The sequence below is a fragment of the Lissotriton helveticus genome, chromosome 5_1 (genome assembly GCF_964261635.1).
Source record: "Lissotriton helveticus chromosome 5_1, aLisHel1.1, whole genome shotgun sequence".
In the NCBI taxonomy this organism is placed as follows: domain Eukaryota; kingdom Metazoa; phylum Chordata; class Amphibia; order Caudata; family Salamandridae; genus Lissotriton; species Lissotriton helveticus.
The window spans coordinates 3,168,324-3,194,948 of record NC_136065.1 but is presented as its reverse complement, the minus strand read 5'-3'; the positions used below and the strand labels follow the sequence as shown (position 1 = coordinate 3,194,948).

General features: G+C 48.3%; 1 protein-coding gene across 2 annotated transcripts in view; it reads left to right on the top strand.

The window, feature by feature from the left end:
- Positions 1 to 26,625, top strand: part of LOC144754046 (H-2 class I histocompatibility antigen, Q10 alpha chain-like) — a 187,638-nt gene that overhangs the window by 119,786 nt on the left and 41,227 nt on the right. Inside the window, exons 4-5 of one of the 2 annotated variants that reach the window (XR_013594635.1) lie at positions 1,952 to 4,872; positions 4,950 to 5,054. Coding sequence is in view for 1 of the 2 variants with exons in the window: in XM_078641558.1 (XP_078497684.1) it covers positions 1,952 to 2,221; positions 17,544 to 17,651 (378 nt within the window). In the remaining variant the exon portion in view is untranslated. Of the gene's footprint in view, positions 1 to 1,951; positions 4,873 to 4,949; positions 5,055 to 17,543; positions 17,652 to 26,625 lie in introns of those variants that run through there. The other variant, XM_078641558.1, reaches the window with a different exon arrangement.

Here is a 26,625-nt window from a genome sequence, read left to right as displayed (position 1 = left end):
ATTCATCCTGCCCAAAGGTGTGGTTCAAGGGAGCAAAAAGGCCACTAGTCCCTGCTACTCCCTCCTCCATATCTCTGAATTTTCTCTGCCTTGGCAAGGAATCAACGTGGAGTTTTCAGCCTTAATTCCGGGCTCTGGAGCCCCAGGGGCGTCCCACCGGCACCCCGGTGAGAGCCATCAAAAGTGCTGTCCTTCCGTGGCTGTTTTAGACGTGTTTTCAGTGGTTTCTACAGACATCTTTGTGGTCCTGTGTAGCAATAAGGCAACATCCGGGTCCATGCTGTGGGTCTCCTGTTCCTCCTTCCCGCGGTCTGCCTCCATGTGGTAGCCATGGTCCTCACCAAGGGAACATCGGGCTCCATATCATGGAATCCTGTTCCTCCTTCCCGCAGTCTGCCTCCATGTGGTATCCATGGTCCTCACCAAGGGAACATCGGGCTCCATACCATGGAATCCTGTTCCTCCTTCCCGCAGTCTGCCTCCATGTGGGAGCCGTGGTCCTCAGCTGCCTTGCCAGATAGAAATGCCTAGAGTTTACAAAACCTTTCATCCAGATGTGTGCCAGCCCCGCCTGGCAGTGCCTTCCCAAATGTTATATGGTAGCGAGACAATCCCCACTGAAGGCTTCAGAAACACGCCTGGAGTCCGCGCAAGGTCATCTGATACAAGATGGCCGGACACACTAAGTAATGGAGTGAGACCCACTGTGCGTCTCTGCACCGCCTCTGAGTTGTCTGTATATTTGTCTGTCTTACTCCAAAAATATTTGCATGAACTCAGTTCATCGAAACCATTTGGCTTTCTGGTTCTTACTATCAGTCCTTTCAATGCAGCACAGGTAAAGATGCCGTGTGATAAATTAACTACATTTACTCCACTTGCGTGGGAGTTACCGTGGGCCACATTGTGCGGGTTCTGTCTTTGGACAACGCGGTTTGTTATTATCAAGACCTCATCCATTATTGGATTATAACCTTTGTTCATATATTGATTTAAGAACTTAAAAGTTGATATCTGATAGTTTTTGGGCATCTAGTTTCCTCCATTCTTGAACCAGTTTGCAGGAACTTCAGGTGTCTATTCAGATTGTTGCAATCGCGCACTCTCTGGTGCTCTTGACCTTTGGAGGGAGAATCTTCATTTAAAACCCTGGGATATACATTGAACAAGCCCTGAAGAAGTCCTATTGTACAACACGTGTTGGCAACAGCAAGAATCCATGATATGTTTTAAAAGAATAAATGAATAAAGAATCTCCTTTTATCAAAAAGAGATTCTGTGAGTCTGTGCATTTGCTGTGCAATTGCTGCTGGGGTTAATCAGGGTGTTATTAACCAAATAATTATTGGGGTGTGGGTTGTGAGTCACATCTTGTTTAAATCTGACAGAGATTCTTCTCCTGGTTTTGTAGACTAAGACAGCTTGTCCTCTTGACTCGAGCACCACAGTGTTTTGAATAACAACCAGCCTGTGTATGTGTTGTGTGCGGTGTCCTATTGCCTCTGCCTCTTCTTGGTAAATTGTTTGATAAATTAATTATAAAAATTGGATGGGGGGGTTCCCTGTAATCCCGTGACCGGGTCTGTATCCAGCGACACTACTCTGGCATCATCTTGTTTCGCCTCCATTGAGCCTCTGCGGGTGAGCCCCAACATCTGTCACCGTCTTTGGTCCTTTCCTTGAGCTCCTAGTAGCATCCTCAGCTCTTTGTAGGATGGAGCTACCAATGTAGTGGAGTCTGTGATCCAAGATGGCTGTGGTGAGGCTTCTCCTAGCAGCCCCTCTACCCAGGTTCCTCCTCTGTGCGGGTGCTCGTGGCGTCCTGGAAGTGTCGTAAAAGGGGGGTAACATGTGCTGAAGAAAAGTGTTACTGATAAGTAATTGCAAATAGCGTACTGGGTAAATCCTAATGTGATTGTTGTGTAATTGTACTTATTGCGTTTCCTTCCAGTTGCCCCTCAAACAATGGTTACACGAAGAAAGAACGGCGGTCGCACCTTTCTGACCGGCTACGCTTATGGATTTTATCCCAGAGACATTGAGGTGAAATGGGTCAGGAATGGTGTTGAGATGCCCTGGGAGTCGATGGACATCCTACCAAACCCTGACGGAACCTACCAGGCCCAGAAAACAGTGGAAGTTCAGGAAGGAGATGATGAGAAAATGTACAGATATGAGGTGTATCACAGCAGCCTGCCGGACTCTGTGACCGTGATGTATGGTGAGTGCACTTTGGTCTGTAGCGGGTGATTGTGACGGTGGTGAACATATTGACTTCATACGGTCTCTAGCTTGATCTGTTCCTGTCACTGGCGCTAGGCCCAGCCACAGAAGGGGAGTACATTTTTATGGGGAGATTTGTGGGAATGCTGGTGGTAGAAATGTTGTAGATCCCGGCGGATTTCAGAAGTTTCCCTCACAGAGGTTTGAGGAAATTGTTTGAGTTTAACCAAAAGCTGGGGTTCGAAGGGCATTCTGAATAAGAAACCCTAGTGGGATCCATGGAGGTCACCCCGCCCTAGACTCCCCTGAAAAAAATTAATCCAGGATCTTAGTTACAGAGCGGCGCTAGCCATTCTGTACTTATAGTTAGGGTTCCTAGAGACAGGATTTCCTTGGGTTTTGGACCATTAATAACTTTGCGCCCATTTGACAAATCTGTGCAAAACCTTGCAGACCCATTCCTTTTTCCACATTGGCTGATGATGCAAAATTTGGCAGAGATTTGTCACGGGGTGCAAGGAAAAAGGGAGCGGGGGGTCCCAAAGCGTCTTTGTGCACCAATGCATTTTCCATAGACTTTGTACTCACATGTGGGGGGGAAACACCTGTCGGATTCACATTAATGTAGGCAGGATTATAGATTATGGTGTGCGGATGATCCTTTATGGTACTATAGGTAAGAGGGGCAAGTATTTGTTAAGTCTTAAAGTATTTTAACTTGGAGATATCTGTTGCTGCAGTAGTTTCACAACATGTCACGAAAGTACCCCGGTACATGCCGATGACAAGGTGTCATGGAGTTGGCTAATGACTGCCTTTACAAAAGTGAAAGGGAGTCATGTTCTTTTAAGGGGACTTTGGCAGAGTTCTGGGTTAAGGCCTTCGAAAAAGGTAAGTATGCCGTCTTAGATTTTTTCCTAACACTTTATTATAAGTAGTAAGAGGTAGAGAAAATTGTGTTCGAGGCATATGAGCTGCAGATTACACACTATGCATAGATGACCACCTAGTGTTGGGCACGCATGTTTCCAGTTTGTTTTGTTGTAAAAAGTCTTTCGGAGTCACCGGATAGGTGACTCCTCCTTAGGATGATAGTGCACATGGGCATCGGCTCCATCCCCAGATTGTTTTTTCCCACCACCAGGCTCGGATGTGTTTCCAGCGCCCCTTGTTGGAACCGATTTCCTTCGGCGCGCAATCCTCACCAAACTAAAAAAACAAGTTTTGAACGCTTTTTAGTCGACGCTACTCTTCAAACATCGAGGATCTCGATTCCGGGCGTCGTCAACGGGCTTCGGGCCTACCTAGGCCTCACCTCCAGCTCATGGAAAGGACGCCATCTAAGAAGTGTCCACAATGTGGGTCGAAGTTTCCCCACACCGACCTGCATGAGGTGTGTAACCTCTGTCTCTCTCCGGAGCACGATGCGAAAGACTGTTCAGCTTGTGCCTCTTTCCGCTCCAAAAAGGCTATCCGGGACCGAAAAAGCGAGGAGAACAATGACTCTAAGATCTTCAGCTCCGATTCCGGATGACATCTTCGAGGAAGGCGTCAACGTCCCTGAACAGCATGACGTCGACAGCAGCTCCGAAGCAAACGATTCCGAAGTCGAGGACATAACTCCAGCGCAGCGGGTTGTAAGTAAGACCGTCGACCCCGACCCCTCCTCGACACAGAAGGCCCCGGTCACACCCTCGGCCTCCAGCTCGGGTGCACACCGTCAAACTGCTTCTACTGCCCCACCTTCGGCCCCGGCTAAGAAGCTAACCAAGCCTTCAGGTGACTCAAGCTCGAGTCGACCTTCACACGGTGCCGGAGCGCACACACCGGCACCAAAAAAGACAACGGCCCCGACATCCAAGCCATCGGCGCCGATACCCAGGCCGGAACCAAGCAAGCCCGCTTCGGATTTTAAGACACCACCGGAACTGAAAAAATCATCGGATCCGAAAAGGTAATCGGATCCAAAAATCGTACCGGAATCGAAAAAACACTCGGAACCGAAAAAAGCTTCGGAGCCGAAAAAGATGAAAGACATTGCCAAGACACCAAAACAGGCCAACTCGTTGCACAAAACTTCCTCCGCACCAAAAGATCAATCCCCTGCAGTGGATTTATCCTACCCAGACCCTGCTCAAAAGACTCTGGCTAAAGACCCAGTCACTGGACACCTAGTTTTGGCTCCAAAAAAGCGACCACTGGACACACCAGCTCCAGCTCCGCATTCAAAGAAGAAGGACATGGCTACCTCTCCCTTAAGACCGCCTTCCCCTTCTCTGTCGCCTGTACCATCACCACCACCACATCATTCTCCAGCATCCCCTATCACACCATACAGGGATGATAGCTCTGACGATATGGGGGGTAACATACCCGATCCAACCATGCCTATAGGATCCCAGACCCGTGGGACAATTATACCATCCCAGATGTCCCAAATGTCCCTCAGGATGACATATACCCCTCAAGGCCTTCCCCACCAGAAGACACTATAGGGTTCAATGAATTGATTCACAGGGCTGCACATTATCATGGGGTAGATATATATAGACTTCCTGATGGATACATTTGATAATGCACAAAGGTCGTCCTCCATATTGCCCATGCTTAACCCCATGCATGCGGTGCATTTTCCCGCTGTGCGCTGAAGTTTTTAAAAACCTGCGGTGCATGACGAGCTTAGCTCGTCATGAGTGTACGAGAGGTGTACCTCATGACGAGCTGAGCTCGTCATGAGCGTCGAAGGGGTTAAAGGGGTGATCAAGCATGCCCCTGAAGTCTTCAAAGACCCAGTCAGAACTCGGGTCAATAACCCTCGGATCGAAAAAAAATATAAAGCTGCCCCTTCAGACCCAGCATATATTAAAGGCCCAGTACCACTAGACTCACTTGTAGTTTCCAACGCACGCAAGAGGGCAAACTCACAAACATCAGGTGATGCTGCACCACCAGATAAGGAGTCTAAGCTACTTGACGCATCAGGCAAAAGAACAGCGTCTCAAGCAGCAAACATGTGGCGTATCGCCAATACACAGGCACTGCTAGCCAGATATGACCGGGCACGTTACGATGAGCTAGAGTCACTAATGAGGCACCTCCCTGACGAGTACAAGGATAGAGCAAACAAGCTCCTCCAGGAGGGGAAAAACATCACAAACACCTCTATTAGGTGCGCCATTGACGCAGTAGACACGGCCTCTGAGGCAGTTCACACCAGTGTCTTGCTACGCAGACACGCCTGGCTGCGCATATCAGGGTTCAAACCCAAGGTACAAAGCGCCATTCTTAACCAACCCTTTGACGAACAACACCTATTTGGACCCGAGATAGATGTATCATTAGAGAAAATGAAAAAAGATACAGACACCGCCAAATCTATGGGAGCCCTGCAGTCGCAGGCTCCCAGACGTTCATTTCGTCGCTCAAACTATCGAGGTGCCACCAGGGGATATACCTCAGACACAGCTTCTACCTCGTACAAAGCCCCTACACAGTTTACCTACAGTAAAGGCTACCAAAGGGGTGGGTACAGGGGTAACAATAACAAAAGACAGAGGCAAAAATAACAACTCCCGCTCTGCCTCTACCCGTGCCCAATGACTTCCTTCCCCTTCCCCCGCCTCATTCCACTCCTGTCGGGGGAAGACTTCAACAGTACCTGCCAGCCTGGGAAAACATCACATCAGACAGGTGGGTGCTCCAAATAATTCAATCAGGTTATTGTCTGGAACTGACATCTACCCCCCCAAACATACCACCCAAGCAGCGTCCAATGTCACAGGAACATTTAACACTGCTCAGACAGGAGGTAATATCCCTCCGGCAGAAAAATGCAATAGAAATAGTTCCAGAGCATCAGAACAACAAAGGAGTATATTCCCTATATTTCCTAATACCAAAGAAGGACGGATCTCTAAGACCCATCCTAGACCTCAGGCCTCTAAACATTTACATACAGTCGGATTATTTTCATATGGTCACACTACAACAGGTCCTCCCATTACTGGTACTAACCGACTTCCTTGTCACTCTAGATCTCAAGGACGCCTACTTCCATATTCCCATCCACGCAGCACACAGAAAATACCTCAGATTTGTGCTAGACGGACAACACTACCAGTTCAAAGTGCTCCCATTCGGAGTCACAACAGCGCCAAGGGTGTTTACCAAATGCCTAGCAGTAGTAGTGGTACAAAAGGGGTGGTGCTAGATGGAGCATCTGAACCAATCAAACACTCACACCCAGTCAACAGATCTGGGTTTCATCCATCACCATTCTTTAGCCCACTCTGCCACCCCAGTTCAGACATGGCCATATGCAAATCAGTCTGACCCTGTGCCTCATGGGAACAGTCCAGCCCGAACTGCCAAGCCATGTCTTCCCTGACCGGAAACAAGCATCCTAGGACCGGTTTCTGGCATTCCAGCCGTCTTCAGCCCGGCTTGCTTGAATCCAGTGGCAAAGTGAGCAAGGGACTCACATCTGAGCATACCCTGCCAACTTATGGCGAACAAAGCGGTACAAAAGGGGGTGGTGATAGATGGAGCATCTGAACCAATCAAACACTCACACCCAGTCAACAGATCTGGGTTAAATCCATCACCATTCACTCTGCCACCCCAGTTCAGACATGGCCATATGCAAATCAGTCTGACCCTGTGCCTCATGGGAACAGTCCAGCCCGAACTGCCAAGCCATGTCTTCCCTGGACTGGAAACAAGCATCCTAGGACCGGTTTCTGGCATTCCAGCCGTCCTCAGCCAGGCTTGCTTGAATCCAGTGGCAAAGTTAGCAAGGGACCCACGTCTGAGCATACCCTGCCAACTTATGGCGAACAAAGCGGTACAAAAGGGGGTGGTGATGGACGGAGCATCTGAACCAATCAAACACTCACACCCAGTCAACAGATCTGAGTTTAATCCATCACCATTCTTTAGCCCACTCTGCCACCCCAGTTCAGACATGGCCATATGCAAATCAGTCTGACCCTGTGCCTCAAGGGAACAGTCCAGCCCGAACTGCCAAGCCATGTCTTCCCTGGACCGGAAACCAGCATCCTAGGACCGGTTTCTGGCATTCCAGCCGTCTTCAGTCAGGCTTGCTTGATTCCAGTGGAAAAGTGAGCAAGGGACTCACGTCTGAGCATACCCTGCCAACTTATGGCGAAAAAAGCGGTACAAAAGGGGGTGGTGATGGACGGAGCATCTGAACCAATCAAACACTCACACCCTGTCAACAGATCTGGGTTTAATCCATCACCATTCTTTAGCCCACTCTGCCACCCCAGTTGTGACATGGCCATATGCAAATCAGTCTGACCCTGTGCATCATGGGAACAGTCCAGCCCGAACTGCGAATCCATGTCTTCCCTGGACCAGAAACAAGCATCCTAGGACCGGTTTCTGGCATTCCAGCCATCTTCAGCCAGGCTTGCTTGAATCCAGTGGCAAAGTGAGCAAGGGACTCACATCAGATAATACCCTGCCAACTTATGGCGAACAAAGCGGTACAAAAGGGGGTGGTGATGGACGGAGTATCTGAACCAATCAAACACTCACACCCAGTCAACAGATCTGGGTTTAATCGATCACCATTCTTAAGCCCACTCTGCCACCCCAGTTCAGACATGGCCATATGCAAATCAGTCTGACCCTGTGCCTCATGGGAACAGTCCAGCCCGAACTGCCAAGCCATGTCTTCCCTGGACCGGAAACAAGCATCCTAGGACCGGTTTCTGGCATTCCAGCCGTCTTCAGCCAGGCTTGCGTGAATCCAGTGGCAAAGTGAGCAAGGGACTCACGTCTGAGCATACCCTGCCAACTTATGGTGAACAAAGCGGTACAAAAGGGGGTGGTGATGGACGGAGCATCTGAACCAATCAAACACTCACACCCAGTCAACAGATCTGGGTTTCATCCATCACCATTCTTTAGCCTACTCTGCCACCCCAGTTCAGACATGGCCATATGCAAATCAGTCTGACCCTGTTCCTCATGGGAACAGTCCAGCCCAAACTGCCAAGCCATGTCTTCTCTGGACCGGAAACAAGCATCCTAGGACCGGTTTCTGGCATTCCAGCCGTCTTCAGCCAGGCTTGCTTGAATCCAGTGGCAAAGTGAGCAAGGGACTCACATCGGAGCATACCCTGCAAACTTATGGCGAACAAAGCAGTACAAAAGGGGGTGGTGATGGACAGAGCATCTGAACCAATCAAACACTCACACCCAGTCAACAGATCTGTGTTTAATCCGTCACCATTCTTTAGCCCACTCTGCCACCCCAGTTCAGACATGGTCATATGCAAATCAGTCTGACCCTGTGCCTCATGGGAACAGTCCAGCCCGAACTGCCAAGCCATGTCTGAACTGGGGTGGCAGAGTGGGCTAAAGAACGGTGATGGATTAAACCCAGATCTGTTGACTGGGTGTGAGTGTTTGATTGGTTCAGATGCTCCGTCCATCACCACCTCCTTTTGTACCACTTTGTTTGCCATAAGTTGGCAGGGTATGCTCAGATGTGAGTCCCTTGCTCACTTTGCCACTGGATTCAAGCAAGCCGGGCTGAAGACGGCTGAAATGCCAGAAACCGGTCCGCGGAAGCTTGTTTCCAGGGAAGGCATGGCTTGGCAGTTTGGGCTGGACTGTTCCCATGAGGCACAGGGTCAGACTGATTTGCATATGGCCTTGTCTGAACTGGGGTGGCAGAGTGGGCTAAAGAACGGTCATGGACTAAACCCAGATCTGTTGACTGGGTGTGAGTGTTTGATTGGTTCAGATGCTCCGTCCATCACCACCCCCTTTTGTATAGCAGGAGTAGCAGCACACTTAAGAAGACAGCATCTCACGTCGTCCCATATCTGGACGACTGGCTCATAAAAGCCAGCTTATACGAACAGTGTGTGCAAAACACTCAAGCTACTATTCAACTGCTTCACAACTTAGGATTCACGGTAAATCACATCAAATCGCGCCTGCACTCCTCGCACATACAACAATATCTCGGCGCTACAATAAACACCCAATTAACACTAGCCTATCCCTCTCCAGCCAGGATAACAAGTGTACAAACTCTCCTAACGAAATTCAAACCGCAACACTCGCTGCCAGCTCGAGTGTTCATGCAACTCATAGGAATGATGGCATCTTGCATAGCAGTAGTACCTCACGCAAGACTGCAAATGCGTCCACTTCAAGAGTGCCTAGCACGCCAATGGAACCAGGCTCAAGGTCATTTAACAGACCTAGTGTTGGTAGACGGTCGGACTCATCGTTCTCTGCAATGATAGAACACCAAAACCTTTCCAAGGGACGACCATTTCTAGAGCCAGTTCCGCAAGTAGTCACGACAGCGGACGCATCGCTCTCCGGGTGGGGAGCCCATCTACTGCCTCACACCATGCAGGGCAGGTGGACACCGCAACAAAAATTACTCCATATCAATCATTTGGAGTTGCTAGACGTGTTTCTAGCTCTCAAAGCATTTCAAACTCGTGTCAGGCAAGGATGTCTTAGTCCGCACAGACAATATGACAGCTATGTGGTATATAAACAAACAAGGGGGGACACACTCTCTGCAGCTCTCTCAGTTAGCACAGCAGATATGGAGATGGGCTATACCGCTAAAAATCTTCCTCTTAGCCCAACAAGTCCCAGGAGTACAAAACACTATCGCAGATCTGCTAAGTCGACAAACACAGCAGATCCACGAGTGACAACTTCATCCACAAGTTCTTCATCCGTTCTTCCAAATGTAGGGACAACCTCAAATAGACCTCTTTGCCACCCACGAAAATGCAAAATGCCCAAACTTTGCCGCCAGATACCCTCACCCATTGTCCAAGGGCAATGCGATATGGATAAACTGGTCAAGACTATTTGCGTACGCTTTTTCTCCTCTCCCACTACTTCCGTTAGTGGTACGCAAACTACAACAACATTCCCTGACACTCATTCTAGTCGCTCCAACTTGGGCCAGACAACCGTGGTACACCACGCTGCTGCAAATGTCTGTGGTGCCACATCAAAAACTAAATCTATCTCCACGCCTATTAACGCAGAACCATGGAGAAATCAGACACCCGGACCCAGCTCAGCTCAACCTAGCGATCTGGCTCCTGAGGTCATAGAGTTTGGTTACCTCAACCTTCCTCCAGAATGCATGAACATCATTAAAGAAGCTAGACGTCCCACTACCAGAGCATGTTGTGCTGCTAAGTGGAACCGCTTTGTCATATAATGCCAAAACAACCAAATAGATCCCTTAGACGTGTCTATCCAACACATCATAGGATATCTGTTACACCTTCAAAAGTGTAACCTAGCCTATACGTCTATCAGACTACACCTTGCTGCCATTGCAGCATACGTACAAAACAGACAACATCTGTCTCTTTTTAGAGTACCAGCTATTAAAGCTTTCATGGAAGGACTTAAAAGAATAATTCCTCCCAGAACGCCACCTGCACCAGTGTGGAACCTGAACATTGTTCTTACAAGGTTAATGGGTCCTCCCTTTTAACCACTACATAAATGTGAACTGCAATTCCTAACCTGGAAAGTAGCATTCCTGGTAGCAATTACTTCTCTTAGAAGGGTTAGTGAACTACAAGCACCTTTCAAGAACCTTTTCTGCAAATGCCTCATAACAAAGTGGTTCTTTGTATTAATCCTAAATTCCTGCCTAAAGTCATTTCACCATTCCATCTAAATCAATCCGTTGAGCTGCCCGTATTCTTCTCGCAGCCTCAAACAGTCGCAGAAAGAACTCTACACACCTTAGACATCAAAAGAGCACTGCTGTACTATATCGAAAGAACACAATCGTTTCGTAAAACAAAACAACTTTTTGTGTCTTTTTCACCGCCACACAAAGGCAACCCTGTATCAAAATCAGGGATCGCCAGATGGATAGTTAAATGCATACAAATATGTTACCAAAAAGCAAAACGCACGTTAACAATTCCTCCAAAAGCCCACTCAACAAGAAAGATAGGGGCTTCAATGGCATTCTTAGGGAACATCCCCTTAGATGACATATGCAGAGCAGCTACATGGCTCACACCGCACACATTCACAAAGCATTATTGTGTAGATGTGTAAGCTAAACAACAAGCCACTGTGGGCCAGGCTGTACTAAAAACACTGTTTCAAACAACTGCAACAGATACGGGTGGTCGCCGCTAGGTGTGGGTACTGCTATACAATCTATGCATAGTGTGTAATCTGTAGCTCATATGCCTCGAACGGAAAATGCTACTTACCAGTATGCATCTGTTCTTGGCATGTAGAGCTGCAGAGTTACACACGCCCACCCACCTCCCCGGCTACCTTTATCTGTTCCAGTATTATCTTAATTAGATACAAATCACATGGACATCACTACCTCTTGTACAGCACCATCACTTCCCTAATGGCGAAAAACAATCTGGGGATGGCGCCGATGCCCATGCGCAGTATCATCCTAAGGAGGAGTCACCTATCCTGTGACTTCGAAGGACTTTTCTACAACAAAACAAACTGCAAACATCCGGGCCCAACACTAGGTGGCCTTCTATGCATAGTGTGTAACTCTGCAGCTCTACATGCCAAGAACAGATGCATACTGGTAGGTAGCATTTTCCTTATAGAACCTAGCTGTTTTACAAATGTTATCAACTCTGTAGCCTTTGTAAAACCTTACAAAGGTCATTCTGGTTCCAAGGCACGTATTGCAATATGGATAATTTACACTCACTATCATAAAACCAAGATTGGTTTACCCGTGCCCCCAAGGCACATTCTACCCACGAGCAAGGAGCTGCTGTGTCTTTCTTACGAAACATTGCACCAGCCTACATTTGTAAAGAGGCCACCTGGTCACCAACACACACTTTTAACAAGCATTCAGCCTGCCACCAGGCTATCGTTGGCCAGACAGTTCGAAGAACTTTGTTCCTGACATCTGTTTGCTAGCCTCCGCCAGCATGCAGCAATCAAGGGTTCTGCTTTCCAGTCTGTGCAGAGCAGGTGTATCCACAGCCACAGACTATGAACAGAAAATGTTACTCCCCCTGTAAGTATCTGTTTATAGCGTGTAGTGCTGTAGATTCACCCGCCCTCCACCCTGGAAGCTTGTAATAGATGCAGATCACTCCTTATATTACACCCTCCACAATGCACCATACACATGGTGCACCATAGTAGTCCAGGGGCCTGATTCTGCTTTTGGCGGTGTGGGAGCGGGGATGCACGCCACTGCCCCTCTCCCACACCACCAAAGCTCACCGCCCATTGTCTGGCTGGTGGTCCTTTGGCGCTCCAATGGTGGTGCCTATTAAAAAGGCACTGCAGTGGAATGTCAAAGCAAGTTCCTGCATGGCATGGACTATTAAGGGAAAAACGAGTGGCATAGAGGGCAGAAAGGCACAAAAAACGAGTGGAACAGAGGGCAGAAAGGCACAAAAAATAAGCGGAACAAAGGGTAGAAGGGCACAAAAATCTAGGGAAAACGAGTGGAACAGAGGGCAGAAAGGCACAAAAACGAAGGAAAAACAAGTGGTACAGAGGGCAGAAAGGCACAAAAACGAAGGAAAAACAAGTGGTACAGAGGGCAGAAAGGCACAAAAACCGAGTGGAACAGAGGGCAGAAAGGCACAAAAAACAAGGGAAAAACGAGTGGATCAGAAGGCAGAAGGGCACAAAAAACGAGTGGAACAGAAGGCAAAAGGGGCACAAAAATAAGGGAAAAACGAGTTGCACAGATGGCAGACGGGCACAAAAAATGAGTGGCACAGAGGAAAAATACAGAATACAGAAATACAGGGGCAGCTAAGTACAGAAGGCAGAACGGCCAGAGAGGCACGGGGGCAGCGAGTGGAACAGAAGGGAAAACCGGGCAGAGAGACAGGGCAGCGAGGGGTACAGAAGGAAAGACCGGGCAGAGAGAGCACGGGGACAGCGAGGGGAAATGAACTGAAATGAAAAGGGGATTTATACAGCGCGGTTGCTCTTCTGGGGCGTCCAAGCGCTACAGAAAAGAAATGGTGCTACCTGCCAAGCACAGTCGTCATAGAGAGTCAGTTATGTATATTAAAAAGAAAAGTCTTGAGTTGCTTACGGAAAGAAAGCAGATAGGGGTTGGACCTAAGTTGAAGTGGAAGCGAGTTCCACAGCTTAGCTGCATTGTAAGAAAACGACCTATCACCTGCTCTGGTTCTCCTGACTCGGGGAACGGTGGCCAGAAAGGCGTGACTTGAACGAAGTTGTTTACTGGGGTGATATGGCGTAATCAACGCATGACTAATCGCCGGGCCCGTGTGCCAATAGGCTTGGTGGGAGATGCACATCACTTTGAAAGTGATTCTTTCCCTCACCGGGAGCCAATGTAGGCCCCTAAGCCCAGGTTTTGCTGACATCCTGCGGGGTAACTGAAGCAACGTCCGTGCGGCACAGTTCTGAATGATCTGCAATTTCTGCAGTGTATAGTCGGGTGCACCTAGGTACAGGGCATTACTAAAGTCCAATCGAAACTGAATCAGGCCCTGTACGAATATCTGTTTAGCTTCCACAGGAAGAAGTGGGAGAACTTTTTTCAGTAGCCTGAGAAGATCAAAACAAATTGCCAATAGCTTGGTTGCCTGGGTGCTAAAAGTCAAAGATTTATCCAACCATACACCCAGGGTTTTTATGTTATCCTTAGGTGTAGGTGGCGTGCCCAAGCTGGAGGGCCAAAGAGAGTCAATAGGGAGCAGGGCAGGAGGACCAAGGAGCATCAACTCAGTTTTATCTCCATTGAGCTTAAGGCAGGATGTCTCCATCCAACTTTTTACTTCTTCCAAACAATTCATCAGACCGCTCCGTGCTAAATGGCCATTTTCCTGCGCAAGGTCGACCACTAGCTGCGTGTCGTCCGCATATGTAATGATCTTAATACCAAACGGACGGACGACCTCAGCCAGTGGTCTCATATAAACGTTGAATAACGTAAAGCTCCCCCACAGTTCAGAGGTTTACTGGAGGAAACAATGTCTCCCTCAAAGACCTGAAAGGTCCTGTTGCTTAGAAAAGATCTGAGCCAAGTTATTGCCATCCCTGAAATTCCCAAGCTAAGGAGACGACACAGTAGCATATTGTGATTGACCGTGTCAAACGCTGCGCTCAGATCGAGGAGGACCACTGCCACTGATCCCCCTCGATCCAGAATCCCGCTGGTTTCCTCGGTGACTGCCAGTAGAGCGGTCTCCATCCCATGTCTAGGGCGAAAGCCCGTCTGGGTGGCATCAAGCAGTTGGTTACTCTCGAGAAAGTTCGTTAGATGTATATTAATATGTTTTTCGAGGATCTTGCTCACCCAGGGTAACAGAGAGATAGGGCGATAGTTGTTAAAATTGCTAGGATCTAAGTTCGGCTTCTTTAAAAGTGCAAGCACCATGGCTTGTTTCCAGATGGACGGAACTATACCAGAAGACAAGGAGGCATTGAGTAGGCTCATAATGATGGGAAGAACAACATGGATGGCCGAAACCAGTATGTCCGGGGGAGCTGGGTCACATGGGAAGCCTGAGTTTACTTGACGCATCAATGATTCAAGGGTCTCCTTATCCAATAGAGGAAACTGATCCAAAGTGAATAAGGGCCGATGGACAGCTTCTAACGGCAATAGCCGTTCTTGGACAGAGAAACCTGAATCGACATCTGTGAATGATACATAAATTTGATGTACTTTTTGATAAAAGAATTCTGCTAAATCATTGCAGTAAACCACTGTATTGCAGTTGGAAACAGAAGAAGGAGAAAGCTTGGTAAGACTCTTTACTATTCGATAGATTTCTTTCGGTTTTGATTTGGCCAACGTGATTTTTCCTGTGAAATAAACAGATTGCGCACTTTTCATCTCTTGTTTATATGCTCTTATCGCCTCTCTGTATAAAATTTTATCTAGGGCAGCATATTCCTGACGCCACCTTCTTTCTAGTTTTTTACATTGTCGTTTTTTTTCCCTGAGCTCCACTGAATACCATGGAGCGGGTTTCCGTGACCGCTTTGGAGTGGTTATACACAGGGGAAGAGTGGCATCAAGAGAGTTCAGAATCCATTCATTGTACTCCTTGTTGGCTAGAAGAGGTTCCTCATTAAATGGAGGTGTAGAGGCCATAAGATTATTGGTCCACTGTTCCACTGGGAGTCTGGACCAGTTCCTCGATTTCCATAGAGTGGGAATTAAAGAGGATGATTTGTATATGGACCAAGTAAGGGGGATCAACAAATGGTCAGTCCATGGGAGGCCGATAGTCGAGCCTACCTTAAGCTCAGTGCAGTTGCTAAAAACTGGGTCCAAAAGATGACCCTTAATGTGGGTAGAGGATACAACCAGTTGTTCCAGTTGTAATGCAGCTAGACTGCCAGCCAGCTCCACGGCAGTGCGGTCAGAGGCAGTGTCTAAATGCATGTTGAGATCGCCCAGCAACGTGAAGTTGGCGGGAGTGGTAACCAAATCGGTGACAATAGCTGGTAAGGCCTTATGAAACTGCTTTAATGGGCCTGGGGGACGATATATAACAGTGCCCGAGAAACAGTTATTCGGAGAAAAATCAATACAAATAAACATGCTTTCACAATCTGGGATAGATTCAAAGGTACATCGACATAAGTACTGTTCTTTAAAAATGATTGCCACGCCCCCTCCTTTCCCAAGGGCGCGTTCTTTCCACATAATCTGATAACCCAGCAGTAATGCTTGTACTACATCGGGTTCAGAATCTGGCGTCAACCAGGTTTCCGTTAGAAAAACTGCGTCTGGCATATATTCATCCAGCAGGAGTGCAATTTCTAGACTGTGTTTAGGTAGAGACCTACAATTTAAAAGCAGCATATTGATATCCAGCTTTTCATCCTGGTACTGTGTTTACAATAAGAACAACTAACAACACAAGAATGCCAATACTGATCAAGAAAAAATTCTGTAATAATGAATATACATCCTAAGCAAGAAAACAAATTCATGAAAGGGTATTGGCTATTTAATAGCTTTTTATTTTAAAGTATTTTTTGATAATTTCAAATTTAATACATAGTACAAAAAATGTTTACTTCTTCCAACAACACATAAATATATTCAACATGCACACAATCATTTATTCAAAACCACAAACATATCACAAATAACCAAATTGAAATCAAACACTCACATGAAGAAAATATATTCTGGACATATCCAACAAGACAACAAAACAAGGGAAAGCCACAATCTACAAAGGATTATAAAGAGTAAAAAACTATTTCATAAAGTACATTCCTAAATCTCAAATCACTTATACGAATTTATTTGAAATTAATAGTAGAAGGTAATGTACAGAACTAGGAACTCCAGGTTAGACTGTTTGAACCCCTGGATGATCCCGTAGATCACAGTGGCGGGGCCTTCGCGTTTCGAATCCCACTACAGTTGGTAGGGATTCTCTTCAGGGCCTATTGTAGAAATCTGAAGAAATAGAAAAAAAACGGAAGGACTAGATTGTCATACAAGGTCCCATTCCTATGTAGCGGAGCAAAAGACAATGGAATGCTCAAATAACTCGGACGAGTAAACAGCATAGCAATATATCTACAAACTCGGCGCAGGGCCAATTCTAATGTTTACTCTCTCGACTGTTTCCTGTTTCAACCGTTTTAAAAATGTACTTTTACCGTCCGAGTTATTTGCAACTGCATGCTCCGGTACATTTTCGAATTATTTCTGTTTTGCTTCCATGTGTCACAATAGCCCTAATTTAGATTGCATATCCCCAGGTAACCTCCAACATTTTGAATTGCCACGCTCGTATATTTCGGATAAAAAACGGCACCACGACTCTCGAGTGAGATATAAGTAAGTAGATCTTCTTAGTGGCTTTAAATTGTTAGTATAGTGAGAGCAGCTTATTAATATAATAAAGTTCAGTGAGCATTCCATTGTCTTTGGCTCCGCTACATAGGAATGGGACCTTGTATGACAATCTAGTCCTTCCAGCACACAACAAACCCAGGATTGTCTCATATAATAAAAAGAAGATATTGCTAAGCTCGTGCGTTGACTGAGTGTTGCATTGCGAAGTTGTGCTCCCGATGTGCCCTCATTTGGTTTTCAAGAATTTAAAAGATTTGACATCACTGATGTTTCTTTTCTTTCCGTTTTTTTTCTATTTCTGTGGTGGGATCAAACCTCTGTTCCCAGCTTAGGGTACAGCTCTCTCTGACCCTTTACTCACATACCTGGCAGGTGTTAGTGTTACTGCATCATAATTCAATCTTTGAAGTGGTTTCTGCCCTGTAACTCTGCTCCTGTCCGTCTCTCTGTCCCACAGAAGAGAAATCTCCTCCAATGGGGGTCATTATCGGAGGCGTCATTGGAGCCCTCCTGGGTGTTGGACTGATCGCTGCTGTGGTTTGGGTTGTCTACAAGAAAACATCAGGTGAGTGGAGTCAGTTTGATACTGTGAGTGGGAGGTACCGTCACTTCCTGATTTATTCACAGGGATGCAGTTGAATACCATCTGCCACTTGGAGCAGGGCTGGGGACACATCCATGCTTGGAGCCCTGCTTTCTTTACTCTGAGGTGGGTGGAGCAGGTATTTCCTTGTCAATGCACTGCTGATGCAGGTCATTGAATGCACTATTTCATACTCAGTCTCCAACCCCAATGCATAAACTACTCTCAAATCTGCCCCAAATTGTAACAGTTACTAGTCTTCTGCCAATGAAAATTGGACTCCATGTTTCAACCATTCTGGTTGGCTGCTGAGCTGAAACCCCCTGTGCCTTCCTAGACCAGGTTCCAGTGAGATGTGAGGAGCTCCAGGACAATGGAAGCTGTAAAGCACTGAGTATACTGTGGAGTGAACTCTGATAGCAGTGCCCTGAGAGAGGGTACAAGGTACTGTGTGCTGTGGTGTGATAGCAGTGCCCTGAGATAGGGTACAAGGTACTGGGTGCTGTGGTGATAGCAGTGCCATGAGAGAGGGTACAAGGTACTGGGTGCTGTGGTGATAGCAGTGCCCTGAGAGAGGGTACAAGGCAGACCCCCCAGGATATAGCGGCATAGATTTTAAAATTTAGCGGCACAAAAATGGAAATTTAGCGGCATTGTTGCGGCTCTTTATTTTACTCGTAATCATTCCTTTTCAGCCATAAATCAATGTAAACTGAATAAGCAGAGTGTTCCACTGTGAAATAGGCATGTTTAAAGTGTCTGCGGCTCTAAGGAGGCACAGCTCCAATCTGCACCTTGTGAAAGGGGGCACTACTTCTCCCTGGGGTGTTCTAGCAACCATGAATGCACCCCTGCCTGGGCACCTTTGCCACTTGGACCCGTCCAGAATGTGCCACGGGGTGTTACCACGGTAACGTATAAGTGTTCCTGTTGCCATTCCTGAACTCTGCTTATTAACTTTCTCTAAAGGGTGAAAGGCTGCCACACCCAGAGCTTTGCTGCAGGTGCATTCACCCCTCTGCTAGCCGTGCGATGCAATACATCAATGATCAAGAAGGAGGCAGCCTAAAATAAAGAAATAAGTACCCACATTACCGCCTGGTATTATTTTCATCCCTAATTAATGACAAAGTGAAGCTGCTGCGCCTCACAGATGCACCCAGTTATTTTCCAAAAGTTGAAATAGATCCTTCCCCCTTGCGATTTCCTGTTTTAGCTTTTTTTTCTGCGGTTTTTATATAGTGTGAACTCGGCCCGAAGGTATTGGAGGGGTTTACATGAACACCGGTTATGTTACAGTAGAACACATTCATTTTTAGTAGGCCCGGGATATTAAGTGATTTCCCCGAATCATAGTATAGTGGACGGCAGGCTCGAACCTGGCTCCCCAGCTCCAAGGTCAGCACCTTTGGCCCTTAGGCATAGTATACAGTTGGCCAGTCTCTAGCAGGACGGAGGGAGGGGTTTCAATAATTATGTTGAAAATGTGCTGAGAGTAATGCAATTACCAGTAACGAATTGAAGCATTGGTAGATGCAGCCCAATGCTGAATGGATACAGGTGAGATGTAAGGGGAAGCAGCAGGAATGTATTTACCTTTGCATAAAATGCACCGCCACTGAATGTCAGTGTACCAGTGTCCGATTGGTTGTTATTGACTGGTTTGCGCCTAGTGAACTGACCAGCATGTACTTCTTAAAGGTAAGAATGAAAAAAGGTGAACAGGGGAGTGCACAGCATGCAACTTTTGAAAACGAGAGTATGCACAAAATCAGAAAAAACGAATCTGGAGGCAAACTCGAGCGCAAGATTTTTTTCTGTAGAAATAGTACTGAATATTACTTAATATGTCGAAAAAAATAGTGTATAGGTCCAAAGGTTTTCTTGGGAGCTTGCCACCGCTGCTGACAAACCAAAGCAGCTAAATATCAGAGCTGTCTCATGTTGATGCCACTCAACACTTCCTGTGTATCTGCTGTTGCCGGTTCTTACTTTATCCCAGCTTTTTTTCCCCCTTTGTCACTGTTCTCCTAGCTTGAAGTATGGTAATGTTGATCGGCCCTATAGCTCTCACACTTTCGAAAGGCCACTCTAAAGCACCATAGGAAAATTAGGTGCATAAAAAGAAAGGCGCTGCAGATAAAGCGCGATGAGACAGAAAAGAGCGGGGGGGGGGTAGCGACTTTTTGGTTGAAGAAAAGGGAGAGCCCCCTTCAAATGCAGAAATGGCAAATATGCCCCCAGAGTATCCGCTTCTCCTGTGTTCCACGCACTTCCAAGCTCGCAACCCCTCCTTAAAAAGGTCACCAATAAAGTTGCCAAATGGAGTTGTATACCCTCCTTATTAAAGCCGGGCCTCATGGCGCGCGGAAAGCATTATTTCGCTACGACAGACCTGTACTGGGTGTTGCGATTGAAGCGGAAGACGTCCTGGGAAGGAGAGATCCGGTGCATCTGCCATCGCGTCTCTCTGAAACGTGCACCCCGACCGAGTTCCCGAGGAACAGAACGATGAGGCCACACGTAAAGATTATGCAGTTAATGCTGCGCACGTCTCCTCTCACAGCTTGGCCAGGGGGAATCAGATATTGGACGATGCCATATAGTGACGTTTGCGCGCATAGCCAATAAAAGGGCATTGTTTGTTTTGGTGTCTCCCGGTAGACACTTTTTGTAAATATCGCGGCCAATATTGCAAATATCGCGGCCATCGCGCTAGTTAGCCGATTTCGCGATTTTTTCACGAATCGCGAAATCGCGAAATGCTGGAGGGTACAAGGTAATGTGTGCTGTGGTGTGTTAGCAGTGCCCTGAGAGAGGGTACAAGGTACTGTGTCCTGTGGTGTGATAGCAGTGCCCTGAGAGGGTACAGGGTACTGTGTCCTGTGGTGTGATAGCAGTGCCCTGAGAGAGGGTACAAGGTACTGTGTGCTGTGGTGTGATAGCAGTGCCCTGAGAGAGGGTACAAGGTACTGTGTGCTGTGGTGTGATAGCAGTGCCCTGAGAGAGGGTACAAGGTACTGTGTGCTGTGGTGTGATAGCAGTGCCCTCAGAGAGGGTACAAGGTACTGTGTCCTGTGGTGCGATAGCAGTGCCCTGAGAGAGGGTACAAGGTACTGTGTGCTGTGGTGTGATAGCAGTGCCCTGAGAGAGGGTACAAGGTACTGTGTGCTGTGGTGCGATAGCAGTGCCCTGAGAGAGGGTACAAGGTACTGTGTGCTGTGGTGTGATAGCAGTGCCCTGAGAGAGGGTACAAGGTACTGTGTGCGGTGGTGTGATAGCAGTGCCCTGAGAGAGGGTACAAGGTACTGTGTGCTGTGGTGTGTTAGCAGTGCCCTGAGAGAGGGTACAGGGTACTGTGTCCTGTGGTGTGATAGCAGTGCCCTGAGAGAGGGTACAAAGTACTGTGTGCTGTGGTGTGTTAGCAGTGCCCTGAGAGAGGGTACAGGGTACTGTGTCCTGTGGTGTGATAGCAGTGCCCTGAGAGAGGGTACAAGGTACTGTGTGCTGTGGTGTGATAGCAGTGCCCTGAGAGAGGGTACAAGGTACTGTGTGCGGTGGTGTGATAGCAGTGCCCTGAGAGAGGGTACAGGGTACTGAGTGCTGTGGTGATAGCAGTGCCCTGAGAGAGGGTACAGGGTACTGTGTCCTGTGGTGCGATAGCAGTGCCCTGAGAGAGGGTACAAGGTACTGTGTGCTGTGGTGTGATAGCAGTGCCCTGAGAGAGGGTACAAGGTACTGTGTGCTGTGGTGTGATAGCAGTGCCCTAAGAAGAGGGTACAAGGTACTGTGTCCTGTGGTGTGATAGCAGTGACCTGAGAGAGAGTACAAGGTACTGTGTGCTGTGATGTGATAGCTGTGCCCTGAGAGAGCGTACAAGGTACTGTGTCCTGTGGTGTGATTGCAGTGCCCTGAGAGAGGGTACGAGGTATGTTATGTTATGTTAGGGTTTGATAAAGTGCAACAGCTGCCCCAGCAAAGAGGCGTCCCGGCGCTGCTAGATAAAAAAAAACAGGTACTCAAGGACAGTCAGACAGAGACGAGAGCCCTTGGAAGTGAAAAAAGGATGGTTTTAATGGCTTTCCGAAAGGCCAACAGGTTCTCCATCCCACGAATGTGGACCGGCAGGGAGTTCCATAATTTGGCCGCTAACAACCGGAAGGAGCGACCTCCCATACGGCATAATTTGGTTCGTGGTACCATTAGCAAGTGTTGCCCCAACGAGCGCAAGCTACGGCGGGGAAGGTACCAGGTCAGCAGTGGGCACAATAAAACCGGTCTCCCGGTTTTAAGGATTTTAAATGGCATGACGAGGCCTTTGAATTTAATCCGAGAAGCAATCGGGAGCCAATGTAGTCTTCCAATCGTAGCTCTGACAGAGCATCTACGAGGGAGCCCGATCAGAGTTCTCGCTGCCAGATTCTGGACCCATTGGAGTCGCGAGATCTCGGCTTTATTCGCACCCAGAAGCAGCACCCTAGCATAGTCCAAGCGAGAAATGATCATGACTTGAACAATAAACTGGCGAACTGTTGGCTCAAAGTACTTCAGGATTGGTTTTAGTCCTCTCTGCAGGGCCACACAAGTAGCTGCCACTCTTTTTGTGTGGGTCTGAAAGCTGAGTGAGGAGTCCATCCATACTCCCAAGTTTTTAACTAGGCGCTTGGGCGTTGGTATAGTGCCCAGTGATGCCGGCCACCAATGCTCGTTCCAGAGGGCAGTGTTTTTCCCTACTAGCAAAACCTCTGGTTCGAAGCATGTGGGCTGCTAAATTCATATCTATAGCATAGATCGCCGCCTAGTGTTGGGTCCGGATGATTGCACATTGTTGTCCTGGAAGAGTCTTCGAAGTATCACGAGATGGGTGGCTCCTCCCCTGGACTACAGTGCGCATGGGCATCGACTCCATCCCCAGATTGTTTTTTTCCGCCATTGGGTTCGGATGTGATTTCGACAACTCCTGTTCGGAATCGTTATAGAACTTTTCTAGGCCAAAAGGCCTTCTTTGAACCGTCGGTATTGTTCGCGTTCGGTCCCGACTATACTCCAACTCGTCGAGTCGGATATCCGGGGAGTCGTGTGACTCTTCGGTGATCGAGGCCCAGTCGACGCAGCAAGACTTCGACGGCATGGAACGGAGTCCGTTCAAGAACTGTCCCGTGTGTGGTTCCAAGTACCCACACATTGAAGTCCATCCTGTGTGCAACAAGTGCCTGTCGCCGGACCACGACGAGGCCAACTGTATGGCCTGTTCCAGATTTCAATCGAAGAAAACGATCAAGATGCGGCGCGTGGCACGCATTGAGGCCCAGCGATCGGCTCCGGCACCGGTGGACATCTTTGACGACGAAGAAGCAGACGAGCAAGAGCTTCAACTGCAGATTTCACCTACTTCGGTGGCGGTCGAGTCCGACTACGAAGCGGACGCCGAAATCCAAGACATAGAAGAAGTCGTCGATGAGGTAGGGGACGACGAAGAAGCATATGGGGCCATGGAAGATAGCTCAGAGGAAGGGCTATGCCCCGTTCGTACTCTTACAAAGGCTCAGGTCGCGGGATCGCCACACGGCCTTACCCAAGACCTTACACCAATATCCACGGCCCCGCCTTCCGGTGCGGCTACGGAAACCTCACCGGAGCCGCCATTATCGAAACCGAAACTGAAACCATCGGTGTCGACGAAACCAAAGATGGCCGAAACGCCATCGAAACCGAAGACGTCTGCTCCACCATCGACGCCGTCGTCTTCGGAGGCCTCGAGGCCAAAGAAAGCTGTCGACCAGGCAAAGGTGCCGAGGGTGGTCAAGGAGCCCAGCTCGAAGAAGGCCGTCGAGCCGGTGTCGAGCAAGGCGGTCGAGCCAAAATCCAAGAAGGCTGTCGAGCCTACGTCAGGCAAGTCTGTCGAGCCGAAAGGCAAAAGGCCCGTCGAGACGAAGTCAGCCAAGGGCGCCGAGCCGAAGTCTGGGGTCCAGACGCCAAAAGCAAAAGCTGCCGATCCGAAGCCGTCGACGTCTGCGGCCGTAACCAGTGATTGAAGCGCACCGGTCAAGGATGCTCCTGCGCCTCGAACAGACAAACAGAAGTCATCGACGCTCGGGTCTTCCCCTGGGGGCGGACCGAGGTCGTCGGTCGGGTCGACGAAACCATCTGCTTCCTTTACGAAGCAGGTCTCGGACTCCCTCAAGCGAATTAAGGACAAGGCTTTGGCATCGGAACCGAAGACACCTTCCGCACCGACGCCAGCTGTCCCACCGAAAAAGACCTCGACGCCGATCCTCTACACGTTACCGCCTAAGGTGGCGCCGAAGGCCTTTGCACCGCGGTCGGTGCCCAAGGACACTGTGTCGAAGTCGACTCACCCGGCTGGGAGTTTAAGTCATCGACAACCTTTACTAGAAGAGCGGTTGGAGCATTTCATCGATGCCGACACCGGGAAGCTTACGCTTTACAAGAGGAAAATAACAGCACAGCCTTTGGAGTCATTTACAATTCCTCTAAAACGCAAGAAGCCTGCACCAGAGACACCAGTGCTGGTTGAACAGATTCTTCCACTGCCTAGGAGGAGTGCAACACCTTCACCCACTTACTCTGATGGAGATGAAGGGGAGCAGGATGAGGAGTACAATTTTCCTGCAAACACAGAGCCTGATGAGCAACAGGACTCGTGGATGGACACAGGCGATCAAGGGGACCAGCAAACAGTCCATGACCCTCAGATTTATAACGTAAAGACTTCTCCCACTGAAGATTCTGCGGCATTTAATGCCTTAATTGAAAGGGCAGCTACAAACCATAAAGTGGAAATGCATGCTGACCCTGTGGAGGTGGACTTCCTTTTTGACACTTTCTCCACTGCTGAAAAAACTGTCAAGACTCTCCCAATGCTAAAAGGGGTCCTTAAGCATGCGGCAGACATTTTCAAAGAGCCCACGAGATCAAGGGTTGTCAACCCTAAAATAGAGAAGAAATACAGACCGGCACCTGGTCGACCCAACCTACATAAAGGGCCAGTTGCCTTTGGACTCTTTGGTGGTCTCTAATGCCCACAAGAGGGCAAACTCCCAAACCACGGGTGAAGCTCCTCCCCCAGACAAAGAGTCAAAAGTGCTGGAGGCATCGGGGAAGAGAGTAGCAGCTCAGGCGGCCAACATCTGGCGCATCTCAAACACGCAGGCTCTGTTGGCCAGATACGATAGGGCACACTATGACACCCTAGAGCAGCTATTGCAACACCTTCCAGACCAGTTTAAGGAGGGAGCTGAGATGCTTATACAGGAGGGAAAGCTCATCTCCAACGCTGCTATAAAGTGTGCGTTAGACGTTGCGGACAGGCAGCGAGAGCAATCAACACTAGTGTGATGTTGAGGCGTCAGGCATGGCTCCGCATCTCAGGGTTCAAGCCAGAGATACAGACTACTATCCTCAACCAGCCCGTTGACCCAGACAGGTTATTTGGACCAGAGGTGGACACCACCCTGGAAAAGATCAAAAAAGATACTGAGACTGCCAAGCCCATGGGTGCTCTCCAGTCACAACAATTTAGAGGGAACACTTTTCGTCGCTCAGGCAATCGAGGTGTTAGCAGAGGGCACATGTCGCAGCAGACGCCATTCAATAAAAGTGGTGCGCAATCCTCCTACACAAAGCAGGGCAGAGGTGGATACAGAGGAAACAGTGCCAAAGGTAGAGGCAGAGGCAACAACAGTTCCCATTCCTCTGCCACCAACAAACAGTGACTCCCTGTCACTGCCCCTGACCATCCAACACCTGTCGGGGGGAGACTCCAACAGTTCCTGCCAGTCTGGAAGTCCATCACCACAGACAGGTGGGTCAGGAAACTTATCCAGTTCGGCTATTGTTTGGAGCTAACATCCACTCCACCAAACATACCCCCAAGACAACGTCCTATGCCGCTCGTGAATCAGGAGAAGTGCTTGCTGTCTTGCCCTCGCTACTGGAGTAGCTTGTATCCTGTGTTGCTGCTGTTTTAAAATCCAATTTTATCAAGGACCTTGTTGCTTGTGTGGCCGCAGAGGAGGGAGAGGCGCCGGCCCCGGGACTGCGAGGACCAGCATTCACCACCTACAGCTGGTCCTCTTCCCGCGAGTGCAGCGCCACCTCCCAGTGCCACGCCCTCATTACCCGTGAGACTACATAACTCCCACCTACTACGCGCATCGCGGGACGCGCGCGGGGCACAGCTCGGGGCTAAGCCCGGGCAAAGGGCGGGCCGTCTAAGGTCGTCCAAGGTCGCACAAGGACGGGACGGGCCACCCCTCTTTTATTCGGTATTTACTAATCTTGTATTTTACACTTGGCTTTTAAACGTGTCTGCAACAGAGTTTTCACTGCCAGGTGAATCTAGCTAGTACGTGGTAAGGCTCCCATCAGTTCCTGTTTCCAGACTGCCTATACCTCTCAACTCTTTATTTAACCTAATACCGATATCTGGCTGGAATATAATCTTATGGCATATAAAAAATTAAGATCTCGTACTATTTTCATGAAGAGAATGGGTACTGAAGAAGCTGTTAGAAAATCCTCCGCTAAAGCAGTAAAACCAGGCCAGTTGATTGGAACCCCTGCTATTAGCAAATATTTCCTAGCTTTGTCTCCTAAAAGACAATCAAGTCTTTCGGCCGATGAACTACCAATAACTTCGGAAAAAACTCCATCTAAAGAGGTTTTTGATTTGTCTTTCCCGGACGCACAGATTACTTCAACTGCAAGCGATCTTGGGTCTCATTCTACATCTCAGATTTTACGACCCAAACAAGAGCCTCAAATATCTACTCTTGATTCCTCTATTGTCATATCGACAAATCAAACAATCCATCTTTCAGACTCTGAGAATCTTTGTCCAAAGGGTATTCAACCAGTGAAAAATATTTCTGAGATACAATTAAATTCGGAAAATTTACAAACTGAAATCTTAGATCAACATTTTGATTTTAAG